Raw genomic sequence first — 14,849 nt, 5'->3', positions numbered from 1 at the left:
ATCCTTCTCTATTTACTTGATTTTATAAATCTTCCACTATTTTTATCTTAATCTATGTTGATGATATCATCATTATTGGTTCCTCTCCATTTACCATCAATTCTTTAATCACTTCATTAATTAACATATTTGCTTTAAAGGATCTTGGCCAATTATACTACTTCCTTGGCATTGAAGCTACATGGATTTCACCTGCTTATTTTCATCTTTCTCAAACTCAATATATATGAAAACTTCTACACAACACCAACATGCATGACACTAAGCCTCTCCCAACTCAAATGGTATATTCTTTTCAACTTATCTAAGACGACTTAACATCCTTTGAAGACCGTACTTTATATAGATCCATTATTGGTACCCTCCAATATGTCACCATTATCGGACCTGAGATATCCTTTTCAATAAACAAAGTGTGTTAGTCTATGCATCAACATAACAAGTATCACTATGCATACTTTGTTATCTAGTTGGTACAATTCATATTAGTATTTCATTTCATTCTTCTCCTAACTTCTCTATTATTGGTTTTAATGATGCAGACTGAGGGCCAGACTTAGATGATAAAAAGGCTACAACAAGCTTTTATGTTTTCTTGGGCAACAACCTTATTTCTTAGGGTTCACACAAACAAAGAGTTGTCTCTAGCAGCAACACTGAAGTGGAGTATCACAAAATTGTTGCCACCATAACTAACATCTTATGGATTGCCTCCCTTCTTCAAGAACTTTAGCTATATATTACTTCTGCCACTATTTATTCGAACAATCAAGTTGTTGTTCTCCTATTTTCTAATCCTAGCATGCATTTCCTGCAACAAACACTTTGAGCTAGACCTTCACTTTGTTTGTGATTGGGTTCAACAAAAGCATGTTTGTCTTCTTCATCTCCCTGGTTGTTTTCAAGTTGTAGACATATTAGCAAAACCTATATCTACCTTCTCTTTTCCTAATTTTAGGTTTAAAGGGGATTGATAACACAACAAAGTAATTGATTCTTCTTATATGGGTTAACTCCTCTTTTCTATATATTTTGTAGTTTCTTTCCTGCTCTATAACCTTTCATTCAATCAATAATATTCTTTGCTTTCATTCAATCAAAATAAAAGTTATTTAAATAAAATTAAAATGATTCCATATTCACTTTAGGGTTTGAGCCACTTTTATTGATAACCTAGAATTTTCTCATAGTTAGTTTTCTTACTTATTGTCTCATTAAGTAACTATAGTTAATCCAACTAAACCTACTTGCACCTCCCAATTCCTCTCATTGCAAAGAACAATCACGAAAAGAATTTTTTTGAATAATAACTAACTTTAGTGACAAAAAGTAATTAGTTACTATAATGACTAATTTAGATATCAATTTATAAACTTAAAATTATTGATAACTAAAATAATTTCAAAAAATTATAATTGGTCTCTAAATCGAAAACTAAAATAATTTCTATCATGATTTGGTATCTAAATTGGTCACTAACATTAGCTATCAACGTTTTGGCTATCAAAGAAAGTGATTTCTAAATTGATCTCTAGTTAGAAAATTAATCTCTAAACATATTTTTGATAATTAAAATTCTTCATTATTAAAGAATCATTATAAGTGATTAGTTTTGTTCAAGAACTTAGAAATTTTTGTCAAAGATGATATTTAATTAAGAATACAGAAAATAATTATTAACTAATGTATACAGTAAAAAGGTGAAAAATTAAAAAGATCAAAAGAAAGTTTTTAATATAAAAACAAGAACTTTGAGAAAATAAGATGAGAAAGATAGTAAAAAATATAATAATAAAAAAAATGTTTTGTTATCATTTAGTTTGAATCGAAAATTTTATGTTTGTTAAAAATTGGAAATTTTCATGTTTCTCTTATTTGAAATTCGTCTAAAAGGATTTTAGAGAAAAAAAAAAGGAGTGATGAATATAAAGAACGTTAATATTTTCTATGAATTCCAATAATGATTTTATTTAAAATCATTTATTTCATATAAATAATAATTATAATTACATATATATATATATATATATATATATCAATATTTATCCTGTAGATTAGACAAATTAAAATATTAGTGAAATCTAATTATTAATATTTGGTGTGAGAATGGACACACGTGATATAATCATAGCTATTTATATCGTGAAAATCGTGTTATGAGTTCATTATGACTGTGAGGATGAACTCAAACAAAATATGTATGGATGCAATGTATTCTTGTCATCTGAAATGGCCGTGTTTTCAAATTGAAAAGAAAAAGAAAAATTAAATATATAAACAATATAAAATTGTAATTTTTTTTTTTTGAAATTTTGATATATTTTTACTTTTAATTTTAAAATCTTCGGTATAATTTTTTAATCCATTTATATGTTAAATTTTTTATCATATCAAATGTAAGATTGTAATTTATTTTTTTTGAAATTGATATATTTTTATTTTTAATTTTAAAATCTTCGGTATAGTTTTTTTAATCCATTTATATGTTAAATTTTTTTATCATATCAAATGTGTTTTGTTGTTTAATTTTTCAGAAGACAATAATATTTTGACTACTGAGTTTTGACAACTTTTTTTATAATATATGTGTCATCTTTTAAGTGATTTTTGATTACTGTAAATGAGAAAAAAAAAACCACTTAAAAAATGACACCTAAGATTATAAGAAAAAGTTTTATTAAAAATTAATAGTCAAAAAATTATTTTTCTTTTTTAGATACGTTCCATTCCGTTTTAGTATTAGCTAGACCATGTTTGTCACGTCAAAACAATCTAGTTAACTAAAAAAAATGCTATTATCATGCTTTTCAATTTATTTTTAATGCATTTCTAAAATTTATTGAACATTATATAATTTTGTGGTGAATTCGTTCATAATTTAATATTTTATCACTTAACATTCTTATTTTATGAATTTTAATTTTTCTGATGCGTTTCGTTATCATATTTTTAAATTTTACTGCTTCTTTATATGCATAACATCCTGATGATATATCTTTAAAAACCACGATTAATCGACAAAGTTTAAAAAATAGTGTCATTTTGTTATTAATATGTTAATAAGATGCATGAAAAATAAAGATTAAATATGTTTTTAATTTTTAAATTTTAACACAGATTTAAAATTTATTGTTGTCTAAAGTTTTGATACATTTTAAAAATTTTAAATATATTAAAATTATTGAATGATAGAGCGTATAATTTGGCATAATTTTAAAGTTTTTAATAAATTTTAATGTAGAAGAAAATGTATCAAATGATAAGATTTGCCAAAATGATTTGAACCATTCTTTGGGCCAATATTTGGACTTTGAAGGAGTCCAATTGCAAGGAAATCAGTGGGCATTTACTATATGTACCTCTACATTTTTCTCCTACATCGCCAATTCTTTATATATCCATTTTGCTTATTGTGAATTATTGTAATCATCTTTCACCCTTTGAGATAAACTAAAGGAAATAAACTTTCGAATTCAAGAATAACAAAATCTGAAATGTATTTTCGAATTTTATATAATTCAGGTGTTAGAAAAATTTAATTTAATACGGTGCAACTTAAAATGTATTTTTAAATTTTACAATGAGGAAATAAAAATAATAATTTTGTATTATATAATTAAAATATATTTTCGGATTATGCAATCTCAAAGAAAAAAAATTAATTTTAAATTATTTAATATAAAATTATTTATTTAACTTTAAGATGCAATCCAAAACTCACCCAGTTTTTTAACTTTTAAATTGCATGATATAAATATTTGTAAATCATCCAACCCAAAATCTTCTCGATGGAGCTCCATGAAAGAATATTCTTAATATTTGTCATTGTATATTGGAGGTATAAGAAGGAAACATAGAGGTGTACCTATTCTTGTTAAAGTTAAAAATTTGTTGTTGCAAGATGTTTTCAAGGAAATTAATTTACTTAAAATATGTATAAGTGAAAATAAGGAGCATACCTCTTAGTTGTTATATATATAATACAATTTTAGTCCTCATACTATTTTCGTTCTTTTGAAATGTTCCACTATCATTGTAATGGTTTGATCATACATTCACAATAGTATTTCACATTTCTCTTTATTGCTCACTAGTTTTTTTTTTTGTCTTTAGTTTGACATATTCACTGTATTTTCAAGGTTGTTTCGACATGCTCCTTTGATTGGTTTTTATATTCTCATTCTTTGGGAGCTTCAACACAATTCTTACTTGCTATATATCAAATTATATATATAAAGTTGCAAAATAACACAATAAGCTAGTTAAATATGAATGTTGTATAACTTTCTAATGTTCATTATTAGATCTAAAAGTTCTTCGTAAGTGATCGAAACATATGTAATACTTTCTTAATTAAAGGTCGTGGGAAGGGAGGGAAGGAAAGGTCGTAAGTTTGATCATTCCTGCTAATAATTTAGAGAAGTAAAGTTGATTTGATGGGATGCAAAAAAAAAGTTGGGAGAGGTTGTGAGTTCAACTTTCTCGTTAACAAAATCTAACAGCTAACCATTGCCAATAAAAAAAACTTTTTTAATTGAAACAATTGTTCGACTTGAAAAGAGAAATCAAGTTACACCTATTAAGGACAACAGGTTAATAGTATTAAGGACAACAGGTTAATAGTTTGGAATATGATGTTGATAATAATAATGTATTGTGTGTTTAAAATTTTCACTGTATGCGTAAATGAACGTGAGTCTTTATGGTCTCTAAAATGTTTGTGAATGGTTTTAATTCAATAATAATCAAGATATCAAATAATTGATTATATTATTCATGCTTTGTTTCTAGAAAAGAAAAATTAAAACAATATATTATCTAGTCCAATAATGATTTATTTGTCTGACATAATTGATTAGCTTTTAACATAATCTATTATTTCATGTTAGATTTATTTTGTTTTCACTGGACGTCTGTAATAATTGATTAAAAATAAAAATGATCGATTACTTAGTGGTATGTATTTTTCATCAATTTAATTGATTAAATAGTAACACAGTTTATTAAAATAGCATAATTTACTAAAATATTATTTATTTTGATAATAATTGATTTAACAATATAATAAAATCATTTAATATATCAAAATTCGTTTTTTCTTAATTTTTGAAATATATTTTGAGTGTGTCTAGCCCTTTTATTTTCATCTGGTGTTTTGTTTGACTTCTTATAGTGCTTCTCCCATATTTGTCTATTGCTTACATATTTTCATCTAATCCTTAAATCACTCGTCTAGTGCTTGAATAATATAATGACCGGTCTTTGAAGCTTGTCTTACTTATGTCATATAGACTTATATTTGTGTGTTTTACACTAATTAGTTCGATAAAATAAACCAAAACACTAATATTATTGCCATGATCAAAATCATGGGTTGTCAAGACTCTTAGAATTAGGTTATCATCTATTCATGTGAAAACTCATATATAGGTTTTAACATTTTAAATAGTAAAGATTCATGGACAGATGGAAGGGATACCTCTCTTATTTATGTTTAAGTTAAACATAATGTGATAAGGATAAATGGAAAGAAAATGTTTTTATAAGGTTTTCAACTACCAATCATGTTTTGATATCTTGATGGAATTTTAGTTCATTTCCTTCCTTTGAAAATGTTATATATGATTGTACATATCATAACTATTTTATTGATTTTTTGTCATTCATAGAGCATTGTAGCAACCGAAATCATGATAGGATGGTGAACAAAAAATAAATATTTAAAAAATAAAGTTTGAAGTCGTTACCATAATTTATTCTAAAAATTTATGGAAGCTATAAAAATAAAGTAAGGTCTACAAAAACCGAATTTTGGGTCTAAGAGTCGATTACGTGTAGGAAATGTGTTAGCACCCTACAACGTCCGTCTAAAGATAATACCTTTAATCAAATATGTAAAAAGATGTGTGGTTTTCAAAATATTTAATTTTTCCTAAAATTAATAAGAAAATAATATAGATAAGAAAAAAAAATATTTTTTAGCTTTTAGGGGATCCGACAAGGATGAATCTTCGCTCCTACGTATCTCTATTTATAATAGAGAATTAGGGTTACATATATCTTTCTTAAAAAGGATTTGAGTGATAATTTTTTTTTTTTGAAAATATTATATTGTTTTGAATATTTTTTTGAGAAAATAGAAGGTACTAGGCTGAATTTGCCCAACGACTTGAACGGGCCTGAAAACCTGAACTTGCCCAACGACCCAGATAAGCACGAAAACCCAGATGGGCCCGACGACCCAGATGGGTTAGATGACCCGAATAGGCCTGACGATATAGACGGGCCTGACGGCCCAAACGGGTTCAAGACCAGAATGGGCTCGATGACACGAACGGGCCCGAAGAATCAAACCCGTTGACACGGACGGGTTTGACGACCCGGACAAGCTCGACTTTACGGACGGGCCCCTGTAGGTCATTTAGCCCGTCAAGGTCGTAGGGCCCGTCCGAATTGTCGGGACTGTCCTGATCGTTGGGCTCGTCTGACTCGTCAGTTCCGTTCTGGTCATTGAACTCGTCTGATTCGCCGGATCCGTCTGGGTTGTCGGTCACATTCGAGTTGTCACACTTGTTCGGATCGTTGGACCCGTCCAAATCATTGTCTAAGTACTTAGCATAGTCTATTGATGACCAAGTCTATTCAAGTCTTTTATGACTATATTTTACTTATTTCATGGGTTAAATTAGGACTTAAGTACTTGAATCATTCAAACTGATGTCTTTTATTTCATTATGAATTTTATTTTTATCAACATTAGCATCTAAGGAGGTTTGTAGCATCTAGTATAATAGTTTCTTCATAAATCTAGATAGAAGACAAAAAGTTAAAGAAAAAGTATTTTAGAGAGATAATGGTTATTTTGTAATGAAGTTTGAATATTAACCATTCTTATTTATAAGCTTTTTAACAAATATTTAATAAATATTTATACTTCATCTCAGATATATCACTTCTGCTCTTAAACAATTTTCTAAATCCTTACAATACCTCATTTAAGAATCACTATTAGCTCCTAACACTTATCATACCTAACAACAACTAGTTGTGCTTGAGACACTGTGCCAAGAAATTAAGCATGCAGTTGAAAGAGCTAATGGGACAACTACATGGTTACTTAAAGTGAATCAAATGTATACATTATTAATGGAAAGAATTTAGTCGATGTTGTAGAAATTACAAATCTCATAATAAGAATATTTACCGTGTATGTATAAAAAAAATCTACAAATTGTTTTTTTTTTTTTTTAATAACTAGTGAAACTAGTAATGAGGTAATTCTTTTAAGATGGGATAGATAATGAGTAGACATTACTTGTGATTAATTAAGTTGAAAAAGTTAACTGAATTTCGTGGCTTGAATATCCGTTTCATTGACTCTATTTATCGGGTTCCACTGACTCTATTTATTGTTAACTTTCACAAATTAATGCAATAAATTTGCATTTATGAACGTATGGTTCATATATTATTTAGCGTATACATTACGTATATACGACGAAAACTTAGTTTATATATTATTTAACGTATATATGATGTATATACGACGAATATTTAGTTTATGTATTGTTTAACGTATATATGATGCATATATACGACGAAAATCTAATCTAGACTTAAGGAAAAATAGTAATTCCATTCAAAACAAGAAAAATATACAATAAAAGAAATTAGAAATAAAACAATTCAATATATATATATATATATATATATATATATATATATATATATATATATATATATATATATATCATGACTGAAAAAATATTTATATTTTCTGTCAATTCTTTTTTTGAATTTTTTTAAGAAACACTTACAGATTTTAAGAATAATGATTTGCAAAAATTTATTTCTATTTTTTTTAAATATTTTATACAAAATATTTTATTTAAAAAATTTTGTAAAACATATTTACGAATTTTTTATTAAAAAATATTTATAAGAAGAATAACAAAAAAAATCTTCCAAAATTTTATAATAAATTTACAAAAAAATTTATAAAATATAAAAAATTCTAGTAATATATATATATAATATATATATATATATATATATATATATATATATATATTAACTTGAGTATTTTAAATTGAAAATTCAAAGTATAATAATAAAAATTTTGCTTAAAATTAAAATTCTATTAAAATTAAGCTTAATATTTTTATTTTATAATGAGAAGTATTTTTATTAATAATTAATTTTAATTACAAAAATAATTAGTTATTATAATAAGTAATTTAGATATTAATGTATAAAATAAAGTTGTATATACAATTTTTTCGGATTCTAAATATCTTGTACATGGATATTTTTATACCATAAAGAAAGAAATATTTGCTTTTTAAAAGAATAAAAAAACATTTGCTTTAAATATTGGAAATTATTAATTATTAACAATTGTCCGTTTCGAGAACGTGAAATATGGAAAACGTTTTAAATGGTTGGCAATTCTTTTGTCAACAATTATAAAATTATTTTTAAATAAATATGCAAAATATTTTAAATATTAACGGATTTTTTTTTTCCCAATTAGGATAATTTTTCAGTGATTGTAAATTTTTCATAAAACATACAATAATGATACTAACTCTTGAAAAGATCAAATAGGCCAGCCTGGTTAAATATGTTGGGTTAACGGAATTTTTTTTTCTTAATAAACAATTGTTACAAAATATTACAACAAAATTATAAGAAACAATATTTTTAAGCATTTATATTTTTCTTACCTCTATAGCAGCAAATAAAATGTCTTTACCAATTTATTTTCATAACTTACGAATAAATCCCAACTGATTTTAACGATGATTTTACAGCTACATAAAACATATATAATATTTTTGGACCACAATTTTTAAGTGCTAAAATGTTCATCTGAATTATTTAATACATTTGAAAAAAAAAGTATAATTGTATTTATAATAAAATAATTTTGAGAGTAAAAACAATAAAAATATTAAAATATTCATATTTTGTTATAGTTTATAGCACATTTTACTAATGAGAATATTTATTGAAATGTTTAATGCATTATTTGGTACACTAATTATAGTGGTATACAATGAAATAGATGTCTAATAATGAGATTAATGCACAACTAATTTGACTATACAACATGGTTTAAGCAGAACTAATAAACTCATTTTAAATAACTATAATAGGAAATATTTAAGAAATGTTTTTCTACTACCATGACAAAAGTCATAAATTGGTGCATAAGTTACAAATCTGGTTATTTGACACTATGGCCTAAAATGGAAAGAGACACCTATATACAATAGGTAATGACTACCTAAACATGTCTATTTTTAACAACCATTTTTTTAACTAGTATTAACCCTAAGTGGAAACCATCGAAGTAATATATATAAACATTGCAAAATCTACTTTTTATACCTATGAAAGTCTCTGTAAATGATAAATAAGATTATTTACATGGACATTCTATATTAATAATTGTTTTATTTTTTTCATTAAACAAAATGCTAAATTATTGGAGGCAATATCATAAGATAGACTATTTTTTAACTTGATATAAAATATGAAAAATTGAAAAAATTCTAGCAATACATTCTTCATTAGTTCTTTTGAATTATTTTGAATGTAGCATATGATAAAAGAAGCCTTTACACGCTTGGAATGGCCTTAAAATGTTGTTAGAATATTCTCTCTTAATAAATTAGTGCCTTTTAATTTTCAATGTCACGTGCACACCAAAAGCAATAGCAATTCTCTTGAAAGACAGTTCAGAATAATAAAATCATTCTCTTAATAAACTATTTAAAGATTTATCTCTTTAAGCAACAAACAAAATTTAAAATTAACCATGTTAATTCTGATAAACTTTCTCATCTAATAATTCTAGTATGTCTTCTCGAAAAAATCCATCAAAATTTTGTAACATAAAATTTGTGAAGCGAGCCAAGTTTTATGAATTGTTTTGAAGATGAAACGAACATGGAGCAGCACCATGTCTCGTCACTTTCCACTAGAAAGTGTAGAGTGTTGATGTTTGCATGAAAAGAAAAGAATATTGTAAACTGAAGCTGAATGAAATTCAATGAACATAGACTTTGTTGCTGTCTATGTGATCGTCAACAAACAATTATCTGAATTCCCCTCTTTTGCTCCTCAAGAAAGGAATAGATGGGAAAAGATAGACAACACAAGTCAAACAAAGTTAGATATGTTTCCAACCGAGTACTAATGTTTCACTTTGGTTTGTTAATTCCCCACCGCCACTTCCCTGTCTCTGTTTCTATCACCATTTTAAGGATCAAAAGTAACATTCCATGTGCTCTTCATTATTTCTTCTTCCATTATTTTTCAATATATTTATCACACCGCCTCAGAAAATCCATTTTTATTTCAATCAACTTCTGATTAATTTCAACCTTGTTATTTTATATCACAAAAACGTACTCAGATGCATGCCAAAGAACTTTTTTTGAGAAATTCATGGAAGATGCATTAATGACATATGTGTTTCAGTCCAATCTGAAACGTAAGTATATATGGCGTCATATCCCTTCAACGGCAAAAACTTTTTTTTTTTATTTTCTGAGAAAATCATGTATGAAACGCAACTCTCGAATAAAACAAAAAGATAATGATACTATGATTTTTATTATTTATTTTTTAATATAATTTAATATGAATCATCGATTAATATATCACTATTTTTTTTTTAAAAGAATTAATAACCCACACTAAGTTATATAAAAAATAAAGCGTAAAGTCAAAGAATGAAATTTAAAATATAATTTTCCTAAACCAAATATGCGTTACATATATATAAAGTTTCTAAACGCATGTTTGTACTAAAACCAAGAAGGTACAGTATATATAAATATATAATATATGTTTATATGTTTTCTAAGGTACATATATAGATATATATAGATATATAGATATTGAATCCTATAATCACACAATAAATTATGTCTATTATTTGAGGAACATATATAAAATTACGACATTAACAAAAGTTTAAAGGAAACAAGAGGAGCAGTCCAGGCCAATCTGATAAACTCTAAAAGGAAGCTTCTGTTGCTGCTATGGCTGATGTTTTTCATACTTATGTTGACTTTGATACCTGTAGAAAATAAAAGTTTATGAATTAATAATTTGCATAATAAATAAAAGAAAAACAGGAAAAGGGTTTTTCAGATATATAAGAAAATCGAAAAATTAGTTTATCTGAGGTAAAAGAAAAAAACAAAAAATTAATTAAAAGTGAAAAATGATTTGGAAAAGAAGCAATTGATTTGAATATTCTGCCTACCAGAAAGTAGCTTTCTCCATGCTGAAGGTTGTGCATTAAGAATCCAAATTCATTGGTGAGAATTGGCACTCCAGAGGAATGAACCAGAATAACATCTTCTCCAAACACTGTCTTCATGTCTATTGGTCCCTTTGGAAGTTCTGTTGCCATCCCATTGATGAAAACTGTGATGAATGCTGAGATATTGGTGCCTCCATATCCTAGTCCACAAAATAAAACAAGGGTTATTAATATTTGAACCTCAACCATTAATTGATCACGTAAAATAAGGATATTTTAATTTTCAGATGGTAAAACAAAGCAAGATGATCCTACGAATGTTTCAGCAAACGCTTTGAACCTGAATACATTCCTCAAAATTTTAGGCGAATTATGAAAATTGAGGTGAAAAAAAGTCATTAAAACACAATATTATAAACTATATAAAAGATTACGCTTTGTCGGTAGTAATAGAAAAAGATAAAAAAAAAATATTTGTGTGTAATGATTTTGATAATTGATGCACACGGGAAATAGGGGAGAAATAAATGAGATGATATAAATGATGTAAATGAAAAAGATAAAGAAGAGTGAATATGATGAACATATTAGATTCCTTTGAACTAGTAACATGGCGTGAGAGATGCATATACAGGGAAGAAGAAACCAAATTAGCGAAAGGGGGAAAAGAAAGAGAGAAGATGAAAATGAGGGTAAAAAACAACAATCTAGGGTTTGGAAATCTTGGTACAGAAGTTTTGAAGAAACCAGAAAAAGAAGTGAGAGAATAAAAAGGAAGGAGCAGAAACTGCAACCGGAAAGTAGCCTCATGTTTTTCCGGAAAGTACAACTTTCATGCAATTCAAACACAGAACTGTCAAATCAGGGAAAAGGTTGCTACTTTATTCTGTAGCCCACCCCAAACCCAGTCAGCCGAAAAATAAGAACTTTTACAAACAAAACTCATTAAAATATACTGTTAAGGTAATAAACACTTCAATTAATTATAACTCCCATTTCACAGCACCCATTTTAAGCCTCCTGTTACACTTCAAAAAAAAAAAAAAGGGTTAATTTCTGGAAGCAAATCCCTGAAGGAAAATTTAAAATGCTCCCAAAAAAAAAAAACTTTAAATCTAAAAAATCCAGGAGTCGCAAACACCCACAGGGATGAGAATTAATCCAAACAAACAAAAAAAAATCTTAATAATGATATAAAAAAAGCATGCAATTTAATTACCAGTGTGGAAGCTCAAATTGGGATCAAAAGGAGGGAACAAAACCGATGGTGCAGGTGAGGTGTGATCAATCATTTCAGGAAAACACATTTGAGGAGAAGAACCAGAAAAGAAACAACCCATGCCTTGTTGTCCACCACCACTACAAGATGAAGAGGAACCACCTAGGAGATCATAAGAAACACAAGAACCAAGACCCATGTTTGGAGTAGCACTTTCACTTGCAACAAGGTTAACCTGATTATGATGATGATCATGCTGAATTGCACCAGAACCAACAAGACCATGATGCTGAACCTGAGGCTGAGGCTGAGGCTGCGGCTGCGGCTGAGGCAGAGGCTGGTTAACCGCAGCGGCGGTGGCAGCCGCCTGCTGCATCAACTGACGCTGGCGGCGGCGGGATCTGGAGCGGCGGTTCTGGAACCAGTAGAAGACGTTGGCGTCACCCACAGCACCGAATTTCTCAAGCAGCTTCCTTATTCTGACGGTTTCATCTTTGGGAGGGTTCACCATGCCACTGTTGAAGATGGATTCGAGTATGAGAATTTGTTCCGGCTTGGGAGTCCACCTTGACCGAACCGCTTCACTCTTCTCGGGGCCATGCCTTGGACTCTTTCCCTCTTTCTGCCTCTCATCTTCCATTCCAATGCACAACACACCAACAAATATCAAAATGATTCACGAACCTGAAACCTAGGTAAAATAATAATACTATTACACATATCCTCTCTCTGAGTCTGAGTGTGTGTGTGTGTATATATATATATATATATATATATATATATATATAAATAAACCACACTCAACACAGTGAACTCCTTTAATGCACTCATATTTCTTTTTTGTTTTTTTACGTGGAAAAATAATTCTACAAATAATATTTATTCCTTTTGTTTTAATGTTTGATTGCTTAGAGTTAATTTTGACTGGTTGAACTAGCGTTTATTTGGACTTGGGACACGCGTTTGTAACGCAAGAAGATGTATTAAATTGGTCAAAAAATAAATACAGAAGCTATATGCAATTAATGAGCTTTGTTTATATGCAGAAATTCACGTCAAACATGCGTTTAGCCTCGTAACCAAACATGCTGGTGATGGGAATGTGTGTCCAATTGTAATATGTTGTGGGATTAGAATGTGTGTGAAAATGATTCCCAGTATAAAACAAACAGGGTCATAGTTTATGTAAGAGTTGAGGTGGTGAATGTTAAGGAGTGAAATTACCGTTATAGGATCCTTCAATCTATTTATTATAGTTCTACATAAACACCCTGCTTATAATAATGGCAAGTTAGCAAGACATTTTGAAGATGTGGATACTATTTTCATGATGCATATGAATCACACTCAAATGACTGCTGGTTAAACCATGAACTCCTTCTAGCAAAGTCATTAATACTTGGACATACTTTTTTTTTTTTTTACAAATAGAAATACAAAATGTTCACTTTTTTTTTTCATTATTTTACCCCTACCATCAATGTTAACCGAATGTTTTTCACAAGAGAGGAGTTAATCTTTACAAGTAAGAATTAATCCATTTAAAACAAAAATTTGAACTTCAACAAAATTAAGTATAATGCATTTTGAGTTAATTAGCAATTAAAAAATATATATTATATGACTTTTCAAGGTTTTTCATTGTTAGACGGTTCTATATTTACAATATAAGTAGGTTAAAATTAGGAAAATAAATATATTGTTTAATTGTAATTTGCACAATTGAATTTTATGTCTTCTAAAAGAAATTTTCAAATTTCTTTGGGACGCATGTAATGATAGTAATGATAGAGTGATGGTAGTCACCACTGTGATGGTTAATCTTAGATATAAATTTAGTGACTAATTCATAAATTAATTATAATTTGTTACTTATTATAAAAACTATTTTAGATACCAATAATATTTAATTTACAAATTTGTATCTAAATTGATTACTACGAAGACAAAATACTTTTTATCTTTAAGATTGATTGTTATTTATACATTTTTTTGTAGTATTCATATAAGTGAATAATCAATTAACTAAATTTTATTAAGTTTATTTGAAATTTCAAACGTGTTTCAAGACAGTTTCTTAGTTAACATTGAAACGAAAATGTGTCAAACAGTATAAGTAACTCAAATGCTATCATGAAACATTTTCAAAACATTAAATAAACTTAACAAAATTTGGTTAAAAATGACTAAATCCAAATATTTCTAGAGTTGGAGAATTAAATTGGGCCAAAGGTTCAAGTAAGAAGTAATTTCAATTTTAATTGAAAGTTAAAGGATAAAAACATATTTAAAAAAAATTCAAACGGTAAAGTTGATAAATAGTTACTTACAAATAAAGGTAAAATAAAT

At 27.5% G+C, this 14,849-nt stretch overlaps 1 protein-coding gene across 1 annotated transcript; it reads right to left on the bottom strand.

The window, feature by feature from the left end:
• Positions 1-10,839: 10,839 nt before the first annotated feature.
• Positions 10,840-13,234, bottom strand: LOC114162874 (WUSCHEL-related homeobox 11-like). Its single transcript, XM_028046863.1, has 3 exons — positions 12,501-13,234; positions 11,282-11,481; positions 10,840-11,092 (listed from the first exon to the last, which is right to left on the bottom strand). The coding sequence occupies exons 1-3, from the start codon at positions 13,138-13,140 to the stop codon at positions 11,075-11,077; spliced, it is 858 nt and encodes a 285-aa protein (XP_027902664.1). The 5' UTR covers positions 13,141-13,234; the 3' UTR covers positions 10,840-11,074.
• Between the last annotated feature and the right edge of the window lie 1,615 nt (positions 13,235-14,849).

This window comes from Vigna unguiculata, chromosome 1 (assembly GCF_004118075.2).
Source record: "Vigna unguiculata cultivar IT97K-499-35 chromosome 1, ASM411807v1, whole genome shotgun sequence".
Taxonomy (NCBI): Eukaryota; Viridiplantae; Streptophyta; class Magnoliopsida; order Fabales; family Fabaceae; genus Vigna; species Vigna unguiculata.
The sequence above is the reverse complement of the archived record's forward strand: the minus strand, read 5'-3'. Positions and strand labels throughout refer to the sequence as shown.